This window comes from Scyliorhinus torazame, chromosome 6 (genome assembly GCF_047496885.1).
Source record: "Scyliorhinus torazame isolate Kashiwa2021f chromosome 6, sScyTor2.1, whole genome shotgun sequence".
Taxonomy (NCBI): domain Eukaryota; kingdom Metazoa; phylum Chordata; class Chondrichthyes; order Carcharhiniformes; family Scyliorhinidae; genus Scyliorhinus; species Scyliorhinus torazame.
The window spans coordinates 305,935,896-305,957,829 of NC_092712.1; the positions used below are offsets into that span (position 1 = coordinate 305,935,896).

At 49.2% G+C, this 21,934-nt stretch overlaps 1 protein-coding gene across 1 annotated transcript in view; it reads right to left on the reverse strand.

Annotated features, from left to right (window-relative positions):
• Positions 1-7,341: 7,341 nt before the first annotated feature.
• LOC140425566 (uncharacterized) overlaps positions 7,342-21,934 on the reverse strand; it is a 65,598-nt gene continuing 51,005 nt past the window's right edge. Inside the window, exons 5-7 of the mRNA XM_072510001.1 lie at positions 14,414-14,485; positions 12,574-12,662; positions 7,342-8,687 (exon numbers count right to left, since the gene is read on the reverse strand). Of these exons, the coding sequence (XP_072366102.1) occupies positions 7,535-8,687; positions 12,574-12,662; positions 14,414-14,485 (1,314 nt within the window). The 3' untranslated portion in view covers positions 7,342-7,534. The remainder of the gene's footprint in view (positions 8,688-12,573; positions 12,663-14,413; positions 14,486-21,934) is intronic.

Here is a 21,934-nt window from a genome sequence, read left to right on the forward strand (position 1 = left end):
GATGGACAGATCAACGGACCAATCAACACACACACAACACCACAGCCAATCACAGGCAAGAGCATACACACTACAAAACAGGGAACACAACACTTCCCGCCCATTCCAGCAGGAGACAGCTCAGGGCACAGAGCTCACAGCAAGCCACTCAGACATCCACCATGTGCTGAGTGCCACTCCAAGATAGTGTTAGGAATAGGTCCACAGATTCAAGGGTTATGATCGAACCTCAGTAACCAGTTTACCATTGTAAATATATGTTAGTAATAAAACTGAGTTGTACCATTCGCAACCGTGTTGGTTCGTCTGTGTAGCAGAGCACCCAACATATCAGTGTCAGCATTCAGTCTCAAAATCGGAGAATCCAGCCCCATGTATTTAATGCATGGGATATAGTATCAGCTGTGGGTCCGTTGATGGCACCCTCCTGTCTGAGAGTGAAGTGTGTGGGTTCAGCTCCCCTCCCCAGCACTTATGCACAAAAAATTAATTCTGTTGCGGGAGTGCTACACTGTCGGAGGTACCATCTTTTAGATGGGACGTTAATCTGAGGCCTCTAACCCCCTCTCGGGTGGGCATAAAATATCCCATGCCCCTATTTCGAAGAAGAGGAGGGTTCTCGCAGATGTCCTGACCAACAGTTCATCCCTTAACCAACAACACAAAAAACATTATCTGGATGTTACCACATTGCTGTTAGTGAGAGCTGGCTGCGTGCAAATTGGCTGCTACGTTGTTTACATTACAAAGGTGACTGTTTTAAAATAAATATACGTCATGACGGTAAAGCGCTTTGAGATATCCAGTATCACTGGCAACCAATTATCCTTTTTGTAGTCATCTTGCTACCAGTCAGTCTGTAAGATTCCATTATGGTTTTTTAAAATAAATTTAGAGTACCCAATTCATTTTTTCCAATTAAGGGGCAATTTAGTGTGTTCAATCCACCTAACCTGCACATCTTTGGGTTGTGGGGCAAAACCCACACAAACACGGGGAGAATGTGCAAACTCCACACGGACAGTGACCCAGAGCCGGGATCGAACCTGGGACCTCGGCGCCGTGAGAACTGCAGTGCTACCACTGCGCCACCGTGCTGCCCTAGATTCCATTATGTTAATGTCACTCCAAAGGACAGATGATAATCACATCCGACAGTTTTCAAAAGCAGTTAAACTATTAAACCAGTTTCTTCATGGAATGGAATGGTTTTCAGTAGCATACAAAGGTTGGGTGCAGTTCACAATGGGTTAATTAAGCTAGCGAGAAAAATTACTGAACTCTTACAGAACTTGAGATAACTCGCTTCGCAGACCAAATTAATTAACCCCCGCTCCTCAGGGAAAATAGCCCTTGTCTGAACTGTACGCATAAACTAAAAATAATTTTTAGTTTGGCCATTTGTCCCAGATTATTTGAGCCTAAACATATTGAAGTTTTCAGGTAGAATAGTATAGAAAATAAAAATATAAGAAGGAAGTTCTGATGCGCGATCAATTACACTCAAGACAAAGTGATTTCATAACTGAAGGCTTTAATCGACTAGAACTTGTTCCCCAGCAGCTTCGGTACAGAAAGTGAAGGCTGCTGGGACAGCACCGTTTCTTGTACTCCGCTTACGTAACAACAGCCAATGGTAGACTCCTGGGTCTAACCAATGGTCATCAGCCTCTTAGGTGCCGCAATACCTGGTACTACCACATTCACCCCCTGTTAAAAAAGAGTCTGGCGGGAGTGGTGGCCAGTGGTAACAGTCGCCTTTAACATGGTATGATCAGGTATGGAGGTACCGTGCTGTCGAGGATATTTACAGTTCACAGTTAAAGTCACAGCGAAGCAATCAGTCGATCGGGTGGCCTGGTCGACCTTCTGGAGCATCTGGGCTTCGGTGGTGATTCTGGTGGGGGTCCCGGTGGTTGTGACTCCGGGAGCGTGGTTTCGGCCTCCCTGGCAGCTTCGTCACCCCTAGGCGGCGCTGTTGGGGCAAAAGGTTGACACGGGAGGGGGGCGCCTATAGGGGGGGCCAGTGGGTGGGCAGGCCTAGGCAGGCGCGGCGGGAGTACTGACCCTCCAGTGAGGTGCTGTGGGGGGAGGTGGGGGTGGGGCAATGGTTCGGGTGCGCATGGGGTTCCGGCGGGCGCCAGGTCTCGAAGGGAGACTGTATCTTGCCGGCCATCAGGGAACGCCATGCAGGCGTACTGGGGGTTAGCGTGCAGCAGGTGGACCCTCTCGACCAACGGGTCCGACTTGTGCGCCCGCACGTGCTTCCGAAGCAGGATGGGTCCGGGTGTCGCTAGCCAGGTTGGGAGCGAGGTCCCGGAGGAGGACTTCCTGGGGAAAACAAGGAGACGTTCATGAGGTGTCTGATTTGTGGTTGTACAGAGCAGCGACTGGATGGCCTGGAGGGCCTCCGGGAGGACTTCTTGCCAGCGGGAAACTGGGAGATTCCTGGACCGTAGGGCTAGTAGAACAGTCTTCCAGACCATTCCGTTCTCCCTCTCCACCTGTCCGTTTCCCCAGGGGTTGTAACTGGTCATCCTGCTCGAGGCGATGCCCTTGCTGAGCAGGAATTGACGCAGCTCGCGCCCATAAAGGAGGACCCCCTATCATTGTGTATGTACGCGGGGAAACCGAACAGTGTAAAGATACCCTGGAGGGCCTTGATGACGGTGGTTGCGGTCATGTCTGAGCAGGGGATGGCGAATGGGAACCGGGAGTACTCGTCAATCACGTTCAGGAAGTACGTGTTGCGGTCGGTGGAGGGGAAGGGGCCTTTGAAGACCATGCTGAGGCGTTCAAAGGGACGGGAAACCTTTATCAGGTGCGCCCTCTCTGTCCGGTAGAAGTGCGGTTTGCACTCTGCGCAGGTTTGGTAGTCCCTGGTGACTGTCCCGACCTCCTCGATGGAGTAGGGCAGATTGCGGGTCTTGATGAAGTGGAAGAAACGAGTGACCCCTGGGTGGCAGAGGTCCTCATGGAGGGCCCGGACGCGGTCCACTTGTGCAGTGGCACAAGTGCCGCGGGACAGGGCATCAGGAGGCTCGTTTAGCTTCCCGGACGGTACAAGATCTCGTTGTTGAAGGTGGAGAGTTCTATCCTCCACCGCAAGATCTTGTTGTTTTTAATCTTGCCCCGCTGTGCATTATCGAACATGAAGGCAACCGACCGTTGGTCCGTGAGGAGAGTGAATCTCCTGCCGGCCAGGTAATGCCTCCAATGTCTCACAGCTTCTACTATGGCTTGTGCCTCTTTTTCGACCGAGGAATGGCGAATTTCGGAAGCATGGAGAGTGCGGGAGAAGAAAGCCACGGGCCTGCCCGCTTGGTTGAGGGTGGCCGCCAGAGCTACGTCGAACGCATCCCTCTCGACCTGGAAGGGGAGGGACTCGTAGATGGCGTGCATCGTGGCCTTTGCAATGTCTGCTTTGATGCGGCTGAAGGCCTGGTGGGCCTCTGTCGACAGGGGGAAGGTTGTGGACTGGATTAGGGGTCGGGCTTTGTCTGCGTAGTTGGGGACCCACTGGGCGTAATAACTGAAAAACCCGAGGCAGCACTTCAGGGCCTTGGAGCAGTGAGGGAGGGGGAACTCCATAAGGGGGCGCATGCGCTCATGGTCGGGGCCTATAACTCCATTTCGCACTACATAGCCTAGAATGGCTCGACGGTCGGTGCTAAACACGCATTTATCCTTATTGTATGTCAGGTTAAGGATTTGCGCGGTCTGGAGAAATCTGCGGAGGTTGGTGTCGTGGTCATGCTGGTCATGGCCACAGATGGTGACGTTATCCAGATACGGGAACGTTGCGCGTAAGCTGTACCGGTCAACCATTCGGTCCATCGCTCGCTGGAAGACCGAGACCCCATTAGTGACACCAAAGGGAACTCTTAAAAATTGATAGAGCCGCCCATCTATTTTGAAGGCAGTGTACTTGCGGTCACTATTACGGAAGGGTAGCTGGTGGTAGGCGGTCTTGAGATCCACCGTGAAGACCTTGTATTGTGCGATCCTGTTTACCAGGTCGGCTATACGGGGGGGGAGGGTACGCGTCCAGCTGCGTAAACCTGTTGATGGTCTGGCTGTAGTCAATGACCATCCTATGCTTCTCCCCGGTCTTTACCACCACTACTTGAGCTCACCAGGGACTGTTGCTCGCTTCGATGACCCCTTCCCCCAGCAGCCTTTGGACCTCTGACCTGATGAAGGTCCGGTCCTGGGCGCTGTACCGCCTGCTCCTGGTGGCGACGGGTTTGCAATCTGGGGTGAGGTTCGCAAACAGGGAAGGCGGGTCGACCTTAAGGGTCGCGAGGCTGCAGACAGTAAGGGGAGGTATAGGGCCGCCGAATTTAAAGGTCAGGCTTTGCAAATGGCATTGGAATTCCAGCCCCAGGAGAGTAGCCGCGCAGAGGTGCGGCAGGACATACAGGCGGGAATTGTCGAATTTCCTGCCTTGGGCAGTGAGGTTCGCTAGACAGAACCCCTTTATCTCCACCGAGTGTGATCCGGAGGCCAGGGAGATCCTTTGGTTTACAGGGTGGGTTACAAGTGAACAGCGCCTTACCGTGTCGGGGTGAACAAAGCTTTCCGTGCTCCCAGATTCAATCAGGCAAGACGTCTCATGGCCGTTGATGAAGACCGTCGTTGTAGCTGTTGCAAGTGTCCAGGGCCGACTTTGGTCCAGTGTCACCGAGGCCAGATGAAGCAGTTGCAACTTCTGATCGGGCAGGGTGTAGTCGGCCGTGCTGGGGGCCTGGGGCCCCATCCAAGATGGCGTCACCCATGGGTCGCACATGGTGTCCGGGGATGAACAAGATGGCGGCGGCGATGGACAAAATGGCGGCGCCCACCCGTCCAGCATGGTGTCCGGGGGGCAAGATGGCCACGCCCGTGGGTCGCACGTGGCCCTTGGATAGGGGGTTGGCGGTGAGCGCTGGCCGGTCGGGGCCTGAAGGGGGGTTGCCGTGGCGGTCCAGAGCCGCTGGAGACCACGGCCACGGCGCGGGCCTGGCAGACCCCCACAAAGTGGACCTTCTTGCCGCACCCTTTGCAGGCGGCGGTGAGGGCCGGCCAGTGAGGGCGGGGATGAGTCGCCTGCCTGCAGAAGAAACAGCGGGGCACGGCGGTGTTAGTGGGCCGTCTCGTAGCGCAGGCCTGCGGGGTCGGGGGAAGGTCTGTGGGGCTGCCGCTGCGGCGTGCCACGCAGCCCAGGGGGCCGCCGTGCGGTCGGACGCATAGGACTGCGTGTTTTTGTAGGCAACGTCCATGGACCCTGCCAGGGCCCGTGCCTCTCTAAGTCCCAGAGTGTCCCTTTCTAGGAGTCTGCGGCGGATATCTGAGGAGCTCATATCTGCTACGAAAGCATCCCTGATTGAAAGTTCCGTGTGCTCGCTCCCCGAAACTTGCGGGCAGCCACAGTTTCGGCCCAGCACCAGTAGCGCCCGGTAGAAATCTTCTAACGATTCCCCGGGGCTTTGCCGTCTAGTTGCAAGCAGGTAACGTGCGTAGACCTGATTTACAGGGCGGATATAGGACATGTAATTTGCAGTGCAGAAGGAGGCCACTCGGCCCATCGAGTCTGCACCGGCTCTTGGAAAGAGCACCCTACCCAAGCCCACACCTCCACCCTATCCCCATAACCCAGTAACCCCACTCAACACTAAGGGCAATTTTTGGACACTAAGGACAATTTAGCATGGCCAATCCACCTAACCTGCACATCTTTGGACTGTGGGAGGAAACCGGAGCACCCGGAGGAAACCCACGCATACACGGGGAGAACGTGCAGACTCCGCACAGACAGTGACCCAAGCCGGGAATCGAACCTGGGACCCTGGAGCTGTGAAGCAATTGTGCTAACCACTATGCTACCGTGCTGCCCATAATGCCCATATAATGTCCTTCTAACAGTTCGATCGCGGCATCATAGTTCTCCGCCTCCTCGATAAGGGTGTAGATCCCAGGGCTGACCCTTGAGCGCAGGAGATGCATTTTCTGTCCTTCTGAGGGGGTGCCTCCGGCCGTCTCGAGGTAGCCTTTAAAGCCGCCAGCCAGTGTCTAAATATTGCAGCCGAGTTCTCCGCGTGGGGGCTGAGTTGAAGGCACTCCGGTTTGATTCAGAGATCCATCCTTCCAGCTTAAGTCCAGTAGATTAAATTGATGCGCGATCAATTACACTCAAGAAGGAGTGATTTCATAACTGAAGGCTTTAATGTACTTGAATTTGTTCCCCAGCAGCTTCGGTACAGAAAGTGAAGGCTGCTGGGACAGCACCGTTTCTTGTACTCCGCCTGTCAGTTTGCCAATTTGTTTGGGCATTTGAACACCGATTTAAAGAAAGAATTTGCATTTATATAGCGCATTTCACAGCCTCAGGATGACCCAAAGCACCTCACAGCCAAACCATCACTTCTGGGATTTTTGGAGTCAGTGCGTTTTGCAGGAAAATGCAGCAGTCACTTTTCACAGGCAGGTCCCGCAAACAACATAGGAATGGGAGCGAGAATAGCCCATTCAGCACCTCAAGCCTGCTTCGCCATTCAACAAGTTCATGGCTGATCTTCTACTTTTTCCTGCACTATCCTCATATAAAACCATAGAATTCCTGGAGAAGGAGGCCATTTGGCCCATCAAGCCTGCGCCGACCCTCCGAAAGAGCACCTGCCTAGGCCCACTCCCCTGCCCTATCCCCGCATGTTGATAATGGCCAATCCACCTCACCTGCCTTCCGTGAATTCTTTAATATCTAAAAATCTATCAATCTCACTCTTGAACACACTCAATGACTGAGCCTCCACCTGGGGTAGAGAATTACAAAGATACAGTACCCTCCAGTGAGGAAATTCCTCCCCATTTCAGTCTAAAATGGCCTATTTTGTATCGTGAGATTGTGTCCCCTTTCTCTGGAACCCAGCTAACCTGCACGTCGTCGGACTGTGGAAGAAACCGGAGCACCCGGAGGAAACTCACACAGGCACAGAAAGTCACCCAAGGCCGGTATCGAACCCAGATCCCTGGCACTGTGAGGCAGCAGTGCTAAACACTGTGCCACCCTGCCGCGCCGTGTGAACATTTTGTATGTTTCAATGAGACCACCTCTCATTCGTCTAAACTCTAGGGAATATAACGAGATAAATGGTCAGAGAATTTGTTTTAGTGATGTTAATTAAGGACCATGGGGAGAATTCGCCACCTCTTCTTCAAGCAGAAAGAATCCTTTCCATGTGCACAAGAGGACATGCACAGCCTCAGTTTAACATCTGTGTGTGTGTGTGTGTGCTTATGCTCATTGAGAGAAAAAAAAATTGAGAGATTTGCACCCTGTGGTGAAAGTTTCAAGGGTTTTAAAGTATTAAAATTCATCTTTATTTCCAGCATCAAAAGTACATTACATAAGTTTTCTTTAAAAAGTATACAGTATTGTTCTAAGAGTTTGTTGGAAGCAAAATGTGTATGTGTGTGCTCAGTCTATTTGCCTCAGATAATGAGGGATTATTTTTAATAATGTGACTAATGGTGTAGCTTGGGGTAGAAGTATCAATTAACGAATTTCTCTGGTGAGAAAGCAATGTTTTGATCTTCCTTCTATAGACTTCCCTAACGCTGCTTGGATATATTTCTGCTTTTTCTTGTACTTACAGGGGCTGCTGACTGAAGATTTCTGTCCAGGTAGGGGCTTCGCAGATTTCACTGCAGAGAAGGCTGGATTGTTGGCATAGGTTGAGGCAGTCCTACTCAATATTATCTGGTTTGAGCTGTAGAGAGACTTTTTAAAATGTTTATACACGTTGCAGTTTGCTCGAAGGCGCCTCTTGAATTTTACGTCGTCGTTGGATAGTTGAAAATCTGAGGATTCGGTGCACGGGTGGCTGGAGCCTATTCGGTACAGGAACTTGCGTTTGTCCAGCTTGCCGGGGTTTGCCTTCTTAAAGCAAACCTCGACGTGCGGCGGCTGCACACAGAGAAGATCACACTGCCGAGACTTTCTGCTCCGCTTTGAATTTTTCCTCGAGGTGCAAGCGTTTGCAGGGGGGCTTGGCAACACCCCAGCTATTCGGCCTTTCTCCTTCTGAATGGTCATAAACTGGATCTTTTCCATCTGTACAATGCGGTCTATTAGCTGCTCCAGGGGCCTGTTAGGCCTCGCCGGCAGTGCTTCTTTCCACTTGTAGTCCTCCAGCATTGACAGCTCACTGAAGTCTATTCTATTGAATGGTGGTGGGAGAAAGTCAGGATAGGGGTACAGGTTCCCTTCCTGTTCGTCAATGCAGCCAGGCGACACACTATCAGTGTCGACAACCTCTGGGGTGAAGTCTAAGCACTGCTGGAAACAGCTCGAAGGAAAGGTGGCTGAGTGATCAATCTCCAAATAATTTGTCTTGCTTTCAGCTGATTTCAAAATCCAAAGGGGAAAGAAGAAGTTCTGATTATTCCGCTGGATGTCAATGGGCGCTGCACTGAAATGGGAATAGTCAGTGGGCTTACTTTCAACTTTGTGACAGTCATTTTCCAGCAATATTTCTCGTTGATCATCGTTCAGAGTAGCCACTGCGGAAGAGAAGCCTGAAACATCATCCACCCTTCTCAGAGGATCCAAGGTGATCAGGCTGTTGGACAAGTGTTTGAACTTCTCCTGATCGGAAATGATTAAAATTTCTCTCTGGTTTTTTCCGGATCCCTCTCTCGAATATCCCCTGAAAGCGGAATTTTGTGTGACACCTCGGTTAGTTAAGGATGAATTAAGAAAGGCGCAAGCCCCTCCCAACCATCAATTACTCATTAAAAACCTATCCCCAAACCAGCAAGAGACCCACTCTACGGGCAGGATTTACCGGCTCTTCACGCCGGTGGGAAATTCCGGTCCCAAGCCGACGCACAGGTTGCCAGGTGACAAGGGGTGCTGTCTCCGGGAAATCCGGTTGACAACAGCAGGGCCAGTAAGTCCCGATGCGGCGTGGTCAGTAAATCCCGCCCTGTATGTCTTTGCCAAAATAAAGGCCACTAATTTAAGGTTTTCATGTGAAAATGGTGGGAATCACGGAACATTCAATCGAATATAAAAATCAATAAAATCCCCAAACCATAACATAGAATTTACAGTGCAGAAGGAGGCCATTCGGCCCATCAAGTCTGCACCGGCCCCTGGAAATAGCACCCCACACTTCCACCCTATCCCCGTAACCCCACCTAACCTTTTGGACACGAAGGGGCAATTTATCATGGCCAATCCACCTAACCTGCACATCTTTGGGCTGTGGGAGGAAACCGGAGCACCGGAGGAAACCCACGCACACACGGGGGACAACGTGCAGACTCCACTGAATGTCTTAGGCTGTAGTAGTAATAATAATCTTTATTAGTGTCGCAAGTTGGCTTACATTAACACTGCAATGAAGTTACTGTGAAAAAGTGCAAACTCCACACAGACAGTCACCCGAGGCGAGAATTGAACCCAGATGTATTAAAAATAAAATCAGACTTATTCACTTATTAATTGCCTTGACAGAATAAATCTCCACAACACAACCAGGTTAAAATAAACCAAATTGCATGTAAAGAAACAGGATTTGACTTATTCATTAATGTCCTAAGTATTAATAACATACTGTAAATTATTTCAGATGCACTGTTATTACATGTTCTCCCCGTGTCTGCGTAGATTTCCTCCGGGTGCACTGGTTTTCTCCCACAGTCCAAAGATGTGCAGATTAGGTGGATTGGCCAGCATAAATTGCCCTTAGTGTCCAAAAAAGGTTAGCTGGGGTTACTGGGTTCCGGGTATAGGGTGGAGATGTGGGCTTAAGTAGGGTGCTCTTTCCAAGAGCCGGTGTGGACTCAATGGGTCGAATGGCCTTCTGCACTAAATTCTGTAAAAAACGGTGAGTAGTAATAACACTCTCACCCCCTAAGTTACAAGATCATGGATTCAGATCCACTGTGGACCAATGCACTTGCAACAGTGCAGCACTTACTTCCTGCTACGTTGAGGTGACCAGCACGATCATGTGCTTATGTCCTGGAACAAGACTCAAACCCACGATCACCTGACACAGAGGCCAGAGTGTTACCATCAAGGCAAGCATTTTTTTTATTCCTTCATGGGATGTGGGCGTCGCAGGCAAGGCCAGCATTTGTTGCCCGCCCCTAATTGCCCTCGAACTTACGGTAATTTTAAGAGTCAACCACATTGCTGTGGATCTGGAGTCACATGTAGGCCAGACCGAGTAAGGGCGGCAGATTTCCTTCCCTAAAGGACATTGGTGAACCAGATGGGTTTCTACGGCAATCGACAATGGTTTCATTTGTTATTGAAATTTTACATTTTACCATCCACATTGGCAGGATTTGAACCCGGGTCACCAGAGCGTTACCTTGTGTGTCTGGGTTACTGGTCCAGTGACAATACCACCACCCCACCACCTCCCCCAACACGTTTAACACATCCCACAACAGCATGAGAACAAGTTAAAAGGTGCGGGGGGAGGGTTATGAATGGTGTCTGTAACTTGGTTCAGGACATCAGGATTCAAATTTTCAGCATTTAAAGGGATACTGCCGTAAACAAAAACAAATCGCAAATTAAACTTAAAACATGAAACCAAAATGTGGTTAAGTGGGTCGATAAGACACCCCAGTCCCTGCAGTGCCCAACAGGCACGGAAGGCCTCAACGGTGCAGGTGGACATCATGTACTCCCTCTCCGGGGACACCCAGCCGCAAATGTAGCCGTGGTAGAGGGGCAGACAGTTGGGTCGGATGAGCCTCTTGGTCGCCTGCTGCCTAGACTCTTAGTTGCAAGTTTGGCCGGGCCCAGAAGCAGGTTGACGAGGAGGCCCTCCTCCTTCCCCACCCGTATCTGCACCGGGTTCCCGTAGGAGTATGAGGCTGAACTGCAAACAAAACCTCCGCAAAAGTTTTTTTTTTTAAATAGCTGAAAAACAATCGGGATTCAAAGCTCAGGGTCACCCATAACTGGAATGAGCCAATTGGAAGTAATTAAAATAAATTGAGGCTTATTGTAATACGATTAGAACTGACTGGCAAGGTGCCAGAGAGAAGTGTGGAAGTTGTCGGAAGTAAATGTTACACTTGGAGGCAATAGTTGCTGTACAAGAGGCTCCTATTATAATACTAGTTTTATCTTCGATCATTTTGCTGATGGATACACTGGTTTGTTTAACTGTGCATTCCAGCTTTATCTCTTAGGTTACGAAACAAAATGATTGCTAAAACTAATGGTTTTTGTCACAGGGGAGTTGTATTTATTGCTTTACAGGGGAGTTGCATTAATTTGAATGGACAGAAAATCCGGGCTCTGGTCCAGCAATTTCCAAACCAGCGGGAACATCTCACCAAGAATAACTGATCAAGGGATCAGGGAAGGGAGAGGGAATAGGAGGAAAAAGGCAAAGAAAGGGAGAGGAAGACAGGAAGGAGAAAGGGAGGATGGAAGGGAATGGGAATGGAAAGAGGTAAAGGGTGTAAGTGGAAAAGTGGATGGCGATGTTTACGGTTGAAGGGAGTTTAGGGAATGAAAGAGGAAAGAGTGGAGGCAGTAAAGGGAGATCAAGATGGAACCACGAAGTTCCACAATTCCTGGCTGGTTTTCCAATCCCGGCTGCTTCAGAAATGCGGAGCGGTCTTCCATCGAACCACTTCCTCATAGTGCTGCATCATTTGGGGTGGCAGGGGGAGGAGGGAACAAGCCAAGGATCCATTTACAGCACTAGCTGCCATATTCTGGTAAGTGTTCATTCAGATACTGAAAAGCTCAGGGACATTTAAACAGCTTTTAATGTGTTAATGAATGTGTAGTGAGGGGGTATGGCGCCAAATGGGTGAGGTGGTAGGTGGGTTGGAGATAGGCGGATCAGGAGAGGTTGTCAGGTGGGGGGTTAGTCAAGCTGGGCCGCGGAGTAGACGGGGGTAGTCATGGGGTCAGGAGTAAGAAGTATAGGGGGGGGGGGTTGCTAGTAAGGCAGTGAGGCTAGTCAGGTTAGGTTGTGGTGGGAGTGGTCAGTGTGTGTGATTTAGAGGGTCAGTTTTATAGTTACCCAGGAGTTAGACTAGGAATTTTCGGTTTAAAATTTCCTGGGTAACTGCAAATGATATTGTCTGAAGACTCTGATTCTAAAAGTTGGAGACTTATGGGGGATCCCAGGGAGCAGGGGAATTGCCCGTCAGAAGTTTAAACTTCCCAGGCACTTCCGACGATGCTACTGCATCCAGACCTGTGCACGGTCCTGAAGCACATCTTGTGTGGTACTCCCAGTCTCTGATGATCCAGAGACCAGAAGATCAAGACCGCACCTTTTAGTTGCAAGTTCCTATAGAGAAAGCAATATTCGAGGGGCAGCAGAGTGCTGCCTCATTCTGCCGAGGACCTGGGTTCGATCCCGGCCCCGGGTCACTGTCCGTGTGGCGTTTGCACGTTCTCCCAGTTCTGCAAGGGCCTCGCCCCCACAACCCAAAGATGTGCAGCGTAGGTGGATTGGTCATGCTAAAATTGCCCCTTAATTTGAAAAAAAAGAACTGTTTACTCTAAATTCATATTAAAAAAAAAGAGAAAGCAATATTCACCTGTCCCTGTTGGGCGAGACATGTTTTGTGTTGTGGTTTGTTGAGTTCTTTTTTGTCACTTCTTCAGAATCTGGTGCAGGGCTGTCGAGCTGTAAGGACAAGAGTAACATTTCCTTAAGACCACTATGGTTGACTCTGTGATTCTGACAAAAATGGTTCACACCCTCAGCAACTGTGAGATTTGCTCCAGAACTCGAGTGACCAGCCACCCTTCCCTGGATTTTAAAAATTCAATCAGAGGATGTGGGTATGACTGGCAAGGGCAGCATTCGTTCCCATCCCGGGGTGCCCTTGAGAGCATTTAAGTGTCAACCACATCGCGGTGGGTATGGCCAGGTAAGGACGTCTGAATTCCTTGCCGAAAGGACAAGTTTAGAAGGCGTTTAGAAGGATGTTGCGGGAACTTATTGAAACTTACAGGATACTGCGAGGCCTGGATAGAGTGGACGTGGAGAGGATGTTTTCACTAGTGGGAAAAACATGAACCAGAGGACACAATGTCAGACTAAAGGGACGATCCTTTAAAACAGAAATGAGGAGGAATTTCTTCAGCCAGAGGGTGGTGAATCTGTGGAACTCTTTGCTGCAGAAGGCTGTGGAGGCTAAATCACTGAGTGTCTTTAAGACAGAGGTAGATACGTTCTTGGTGAATAAGGGGATCAGGAGTGGGGAGAATCATAGAATTTACAGGGCAGAAAGAGGCCATTCAGCCCATCGAGTCTGCACCGGCCCTTGGAAAGAGCATCTTCCCAAGCCCATGCCTCCACCCTTTCCCTGTAACGACACTAACGGGCAATTTGGCATGGCCAATCCATCTAACCTGCACATCTTTGGACTGTGGGAGGAAACTGGAGCACCCGGAGGAAACCCACGCAGATACGGGAAGAACATGCAGACTCTACACAGACAGTCACCCGAGGCCGGAATTGAACCCGGGACCCTGAAGCTGTGAGGCAGCAGTGCTAACCACTGTGCCACCGTGCCGCCCATTGGCAGGAAAATGGTGATGAGAATAATATCAGCCATGATTGAATGGCGGTGCAGACTTGATGGGCCGAGTGGCCTAATTCTGCTCCTATGCCTTATGGTCTTATGACATAAGTGAGCCATTAGTGAAATTGTAGATTGGCAAGGTGGCAGGTGGGAAGGGGGGCAGGTGAATTGAAGATAGCCGTTCGGGAGAGGTTGTCAGGCCAAGTGGGAAAGTAGGCAGGGGATAGCCGGAAAGTTGTTCGGCAGGTGGGTGGGTGTGGGGGGGGGGGTGGTATTCGGGTGGTGGGGCTGGTCCGGTTTTACGACAATCGAATAGGTTCACGATTACCATTAGATAAAAGCAAATTACTGCGGGGGGGGGGGGGGGGGGGGGGGGGGGGGGGGGGGGGGGGGGGGGGGGGGGGCAAGCAGGACTCCACTGAGGAGATTGTGCCAGAAAATGTCTACCTCCAGTTAACAATTCATAAATCTCGAGACGGACATTAAATTTGGTATAGGTTTATCAAGTCCTAATTTAAGCCTCTAATTCACAATAGAGCTTCAACTAGTCACTTAAATATGGACTGGATTCTCCGCCCCGCCCCGCCACATTTCTGCCCCGACCCGCCAGCGGGATTCTCCGTTACGCCGGTCGGTCAATGGGGTTTCTCATTGTGGGGCAGCCCCGCGCCGTCGGGAAACCCCCAGGCGCCGGCAAAACAGAGAATCCCGCCCTATGTATTTGGAGAAAGGCAGTTTCATATTGCAAGCATGGTGAAGGTACTTTAATAATTATAATGCTTCCATGTGATGCGGCAGAGTTAGGGGAGATCTAAACGCTGCAAAACAACAATTGTGAGACTCACACCTTTCTGAACTTCCTGTCATGTCTCATCATGCTCAATTCTTCCAGTTGCTGGATTAGCATTTTATACGACCCCTATCAAGAATCAAACAAGAAAATGTTACTGAAACAATAAAACTAAATCACCGAATTGTAATTGGCTTTGCAACAGAAAGTAAAAATGATAACGGCAAGTCAAAAGAGCACTGCGTCCGCCACTATTCTGCTCTGGATGGGGAAGACACTAAAACATCTGCACCCGACACTAAAACCAAGAATTTCCATGGGGCTCCTCCAGCTCCAAGATGCTGATGTGAGTTGGGCTACTGAGTGTTAATAGACTTCTGCCAAGATTGGGTGTGTGGGACAGGCCATTCTCAGAGTAAGTAACCTTTACAGGTGATGTGTAAGGCAATGGTGATATTTGAAAGGATCAGGCTCAATCAATTGGTGGGGTAAGGAAAGGCAGAAGGATATTCATGAGTGAAATGAATGAAAATCGCTTATTGTCACAAGTAGGCTTCAATGAAGTTACTGTGAAAAGCCCCTGGTCGCCACATTCCGGGGCCTGTTCGGGGAGGCTGGTACGGGATGAGTGTAAGGAACTCTGGAGATAAATGAGACACAGTGAAAGGTAATTGTGGGCACAAGCAGTTGAGGATTTGATTGTATGTACTGACTTCTCAGGTACAGTTTCCCCCTGGTGTTGGTGCATTTGAAGGCCTAGCCTCATTCGCAGGCGGAAAATAAGCGTCACGGGATGTCCAAGTCTAATTTTGGGGTTGGAACGGGAGACGGTGCAAATTCCTCCTCCTTTTCCTCCTCCTGGCCCCCAAAGGTTCAGTACAACTTACCTTTGGGTTCCCTTCAGTGGGTCTGACATTGGACAGTGGATGTGCAGCAGATGCTCCATCAGTGTCCCCTCAAATGACAAATAGCATCCTATATACGTCATAGAACCTATTGCCTGACTCAGGAAGAGCAACGTTATGACAGTATGGACAGGCATTAAGTCATTTACCATTGTTTTGGGGGCATTACGACACGGTTTCCACTGGCTGCAAGGCCTTAAAATCTCAGATCAGAACTTGTTTTTAAGGAAAAATTCAAATGGCATCACCGGTTCTGGATGTCAGTACGTCAAAATGTGCAACTGCTAACATGCAAACACCATTTAGATTTAAATGTGAGATACACAAGTCCTCCTGGGACCTCAGAAATCTCACAAAATAGTGGTAGCGCAGGGCTCCTACCTGTTGATAGCCAAAGGCACTGACCCTGTCAGGAATACCAGGGCCAGCTATTTTGCATCAATGCTGGTCAGTAGAAAGCTGTGATACTTTATTCCCTGTTCCAGAAGCCTAGAATCACTCATGTCAACTGATTCCACATTCTGTGGTCAGTTTGTCAGGATTTCTTCACTTTAGCCCAGAGTCGGCATCACTCTGTGACTGCTCCCTTATCTTGTTCCCTGAACTGTCATTGTAGTTATGCTCCAGCACTTCATGGTTTATATTACTGCCATATAAGCACTGCTTGAAGAGATATCTTATCAGTAACATTCTTCCTCATAGAATTTACAGTGCAGAATGAGGCCATTCGGTCCAACAAGTCCGTACCAGCCCTTGGAAAGAGCACCCTGCCTAAGCCCACACCTCCACCCTATCCCCATAACCCAGTAACCCCACCCAAACTTTTGGGACACTAAGGGGCAATTTATCAATTTATCATGGCCAATTCACCTAACCTGCACATCTTTGGACTGTGGGAGGAAACTGGAGCACCCGGAGGAAACCCACGCAGATACGGAGAGAAAGTGCAAACTCCGCACAGACAGTGACCCAAGCCGGGAATCGAACCTGGGACCCTGGAGCTGTGAAGCAACTGTGCTAACTGTGCCGACTTTCACCTCTTCTACAAGTAGTTCACATCACAGGGCTCTGTCACTCATTCTAATTTTCACATGTGTCAACACAGGGACAACTACCTGGGGAATTGCAAAATGTGTTTGAGGAATTTGTATCATATTAGTCATTGAGCACAAATGGAGCTGGCAAACTATGATCAGGAAGCCAAAGAATGGACAGCTAATTTCTCATTTTACTGGATTATTGACCCAAGGGTTTTGGAGTGCTTATAAAATAAGATGTTCAGTCATGTCTACTGGAGTCTGAAGCTTTAAGGTATTTGTGGTGAAGTCTATTAAATTAATCTTTGCAGTGGTGCAGAATATCTTTTAGTCACTGAAGGCCACCGTAGTAACTCCAGAGACATCTGTCCAGTTGCAGAGGTCCCGTACCCAGCTGAAATATCTCTCCTGTACGCTCAGACTGGTGCGAGAAGGTCCTTCAACTTTAAACTACATAACGTCATGGGGTCTGGCTTCAACCTATGAGGGATTAGATTGAGAAAACTTCGCTCACTTTGATGCTGGCTCATCAAGCCCATCATTGCAGTAGAAATGTATGAGGCCAATTCTGGACCACCCAGCCACCTCTGTCAAGATATGCCCGGAGGTCAGCAGTATCAGACTGAGCGTAAAGCCACAGGCATTGCAGAGATAATTGCAGTGCCATTAGCAGGGCAAGGAGCTGCAGAATGCCCTGAACCTCAACATTACACACTGAAACACTCTGTCCAGGCCGCTCACTTGCTTCTTCTCCTGAGAATCATTTAGAGGAAGTCAACAAAAGTAAGGAGCTGGAAGTGACAGATGATGCACTAATGATAAGGACATCCACTATGATAACACGCACTAATATCACTGGCGTATGACAGAAAGCGTTAAAAACGTCAATCACTAGCACTTCACACAGACAGCTTTAGGGCCGCACTCACTGTCAGCAAAATGAGTACAGCTGGGCTAAACTAACAAACATTCTCCCATCAGCCTGCTCCCAGTTGTTTAAATTGTCACTGTTGTATAGACTATGCACGCCATCCCGTTTATGTGTCTGCCAAAGCAAACCTCTTCACCGCACATTTCTAACCCCAGTCTCACAACTGCACTGCGTTGGCAAGATCATTAATTAATCAATATGTAATGTTTCTCTGCAACCGTAGCACGTCCCTTCCTACTACCACTGGATGCTGGGCTACCTAATCTGATCATTCTCCTCAATCTAGTCCCTGTGCCTGCAGCCAGAGAATGAGTGGCAAATCTCTAATCTCCCTTCCTGGTTTGATAACGGTTTCATAGCAACCTTTAGACATTACTGTGAAAATTGTTTGCTAAGTTCACAAGTGTTCTGTATTAATGGGAGCATGCCCTGCCCCCACCTCCCAACCCACCCCACACATGCCAAAGTGCTAACTGGGCCCTCAAGTGGGGGGATAAAAAAGTGCTGTTCAGTTACAATTTCGCAGAAGAAAGTTTATAAAATATTTTTTAAAATAAATTTAAACTACCCAATTCTTTTTTTTCCCAATTAGGGGGCAATTTAGCGTGGCCAATCCACCTAACCTGTGCATCTTTGGGTTGTGGGGGCGAAACCCACGCAAACACGAGGAGAATGTGCAAACTCCACACGGACAGTGACCCGGAGCCGGGATCGAACCTGGGACCTCAGCGCCCTGAGTCTGCAGGTGTAACCCACTGCGCCACCATGCTGCCCCCTAACACACCTGACCAGTCAACTGAAACAACCATCATTCACTCATCCTTTACTTGGATGTCCTGCTATAGTTGAAATGCATAATATAGCTTTTCTATAAAATAAGCTTCAGATTCCATGATGGGGGATAAATTAATTGTTAAAATCTTAATCAATACTTTAAGCAATGAGTGGGGAACAGTGGGAGTGCATTATGCATTGACAAGGGGCTGAGGAAACTTGCCTCTGATTCATTTTACAACAGCAAGTTTGCAATTTTCATATAAAAACCATGTAATTCACAAATGCGTAACCTTGGAACATTAACACTTGTTAAGTGACTCATTAACTGCATAAGAAATGTTACATCATTCGCACTGATTAAGTTGCACTGCACAAAATGTACATTTACAAGCCACCCTTCATTGTGCCAGTGAATCGATAATAATTATCCATCAATGTTGCCATAGTTTGTGTACAGCATGTAACCTTCTATTTTTTTTAATGTATTTTATTCCAAACTCAAACCAAATATTGTTACAAAGAACATCCACACATACCATTAAATTTTTCTCCTTTATATCCAACCCTCCCCTCGATGACAAACAAAAATTGGAAACAGCCATTCCCAATGTCACTCTTGTATTTTTCCTGGGACCTGTTTACCACAGTCCCCAAATCTGCTACCAATGCGTTTTCTCCAGATATGAGGGGGTTAAACTGGGCTGAGTGCCTCTTTTTTGATGTTATGCAAACACCTACGATCTGAAAATCACATCCAAGGTGTGCGCGCGCACCCCCATAGTATAGGACTTAGTGTGTACAGGCCTACTAAACACCGGTAACATGGAGAGCAGCAACATAATGACGTGGATCAATGAGCAACGCTGAATTAATATGCGGAAAGATCTGTTCCTCTTGCAGCTTTGTGGCTGGTATCAATGCGGAGGCTATTTGCCCCCCGCACACATAGGCTAACCGAGCAGAACAGAACATGAGTGGGAGCACGAAGGAGCAAGATGAGCTGCGAGAAGAGGAAGGAGGACAGCGTCATGCAGGAGGCCGTTTTCATAGAAGGTCGTCAGCAAGCTTTTCTCCTAACCTGGGTTTCAGTGAGGAGCAGTTCATGAGGCAATTTAACTTCACCTAGGAGCCATGACTGCAGTCTCAAAGCAGGGCAAGGACAGCAGTGCCTGGTGGTCAAGGTAACTGCTGCTCTAAATCTCCATACGATGGGTTCATTTCAGTTTGCAAGATGTCGGCAGCACCTCCCAGTTTGCAGTTCACTGCTGCATCACAGAGGGTACTAAAGCTTTCAATACCAAGAGAGGGAGAAATATTCATTCCCGATTGCCCTGGAGAAGCAGGGGAAACCTCAAGGCTTTGCTTGCCTTGCAGGCTTCTCCATGGTTCAATGGGCCATTAATTGCACGGCTTGTACATTTAATCTGTAGATTGCATGTTCCTCGTGAGAACTCTGCAATCTTCATATATCTCAATGCCGAGCTGATTTGAACCACAGGAGTGCCTGCTAGACAGGTGGAAACCATGACTCCTTCATTCTGTGGCAATCTTCTATGATCCCTATATTCCAAACAACCCGCAAAGCTAACAGCTTGCTATCGGGTGAGAGGGGTTATCCTGACCTTATGATTCTGGAGGGTGATGCACCATCAATTAACACAAGACGAGTAGTGAACGAAACTGTGGCTTTAATAAGCTAAACAGAAAGCCTCCTGGCCACTGATCCCGAACTGGGGCAGGGCCGGAGGTCAGCCACCTTTATACCGAGTCCGAGGGGAGGCGGAGCCATCAGGCAGTGGTTTACCACAATACATGTAGTACAGTAACAGTTTACCACAATACATATAATACACTAACAGTGGTTTACCACAGAGGGAGATGCCTAATAAATGTTGACCAAAGAGGCTAACCTGATGGTTATTGAGAGAGGCTCATTACTCTGGTCAGAAACCCATGGTTACGTGCATAACAGGAGTACTGCGAGTGTCAGACAATCGGAAGGAACGTCAGAAACTCCACCAATACCATTCATCTGGAAGAAATACCACATCCGTTTGGTATACTGGGCCCAATCTTCTATGCCTGTGTCAATGGCCTCTAGCCTTCCAAAAAACGTCATTGTTAAAATTTTGCCGACCTCGCTCTCGTGCTGGGGAAATCAGGTATGGTCAGGATGTTCAGAATCACAGCCGTAGTTTTCAGCAATTTATTTTCTGCCAAAAAAGGCCGCCAACCGGGACTACCAATCATGCCGGCTCCAATCTGTGCTGGCGATTTCTACGAGCCCCAGCTGATGGGCCTCCGACCATTAGCAGGGGAGCTCATATTCCACGATCACCACGGGGAGATCAATCAGGTCGTCCCCATGGGTCCCGTGAGGGTTTACAGGGAGATAACAGATGAGTTACTCACCACAGAATTCCCAGCCCATGACCTGCTGTTACAGCCACAGTATTTATTTGTTTGATCCAGTTCAGTTCCTGTCATCCCCGCAATGTTGATGATGGGGAATTCAGCAATGGTAGTGCCATTGAATGTCAAGAGGAGATGGTTAGTCACTCTTGCTGGAAATGGCCTTTGCCTGGCACTTGAGTGGCACAAGTGTTATTTGCCACTTATCAACCTGAGCCTGAATGTTGTCCAGCTCTTGCTGCATGCAGGCATGGACTGTGCTAGTATCGGAGGAGTAGCGAATGGTATTTAACGCTGTGCAATCAGCAGCGAGCATCCCACTTCTGACCTTGTGATGGAATGGTAATTAATGAAGTGGCTGAAGATGCCTGGCCCTTGGACACCACTATAATTATCATCAGTGCCCTCATGTTAGGAAAGGAAAATTGTCAAGTGAGCTCAATGTACTTGTTCGAGATTAAACGAGAAAAGAATCTGGCTGGACTGAGATGCTCTTCAAAGCAGGCTCCTGGCGGACTTCCGGTGGCGGCGGGTAGGAGGCAGCCGCACGTTGGAGGGCTCCCGCCCGAGAATTGATTTTTCGGAGCGTTGATGCCCCGTCCCAGGAGCAACTTCTGATGAAACAAGGGTAGGAAAGCAGAGAGAAGAGCGATGTCCAAACCTCAAAGAAAAACGGGTGTGAAGAAGGGGGTTAATGAAGGCCCACCGGTGGGTGGAAAGGTCGGCTCAGGAACTTGAAGGAAGGCAGAGGCGGGGGCGCCGGGTGAGGCCGCACTGCTCACGGCAAAAAGGATGACCGAGGCGGTGGCCGTGGAACTTCAAAAACCGTTCACAAAACACTTGGAAGCGATGAGGAAGGAGATGGGGGCAGTATAGAAAGTGCTGGTGGAGTAGGTGATTGCCCTGGTGAGGGCGGCGGTATCGAGTGCAGCCGCCGAGGTGCGGGAGCAGGGTGAGACGCTGAAGGAAGTGGAAGCGGCAATATCGCAACACAGTGTTCAACTCACCTCGATGGGGAAGGAGCTGCGGAGGGTGATGGAGACCAACAAGGTGGTGTACTATCAATTACGACGAGACGAGAGTAGAATGTAATCGAGGCTTTATTATACAGAGATGTGTGGCCTCCTACAGCAGCTTACGAAATGGCTGCTGTTCGGAGAGCACACACATTTATACTCCGCCTCCTGGGTGGAGCCAGCAGGCAGGGATCTACCCCCGTACCTGTAGTACAGGGGCCTTACCGTAATACCCATATATATAATATAATACAACAGTGGTGATTACCACATTCACCCCCTGTTAAAAATTAGCCCAGCGGGGAGTGGGGGGGTGGGGGGGGGGAACTATATACATACAGATTGGTTTTAAAATTACAGAGAAGGTTACAAATTTAGACGATCGGGCGCCTTGATCTGTCGTTGAGAGCGCCGCAGTGCTGGTGGCGACTCAGGCGTTGGTTTGGTCTTCGGTGACTCCGGGAGCGTGTCGCCATCCCCGGGTGGGAGCAAGGGGAGGA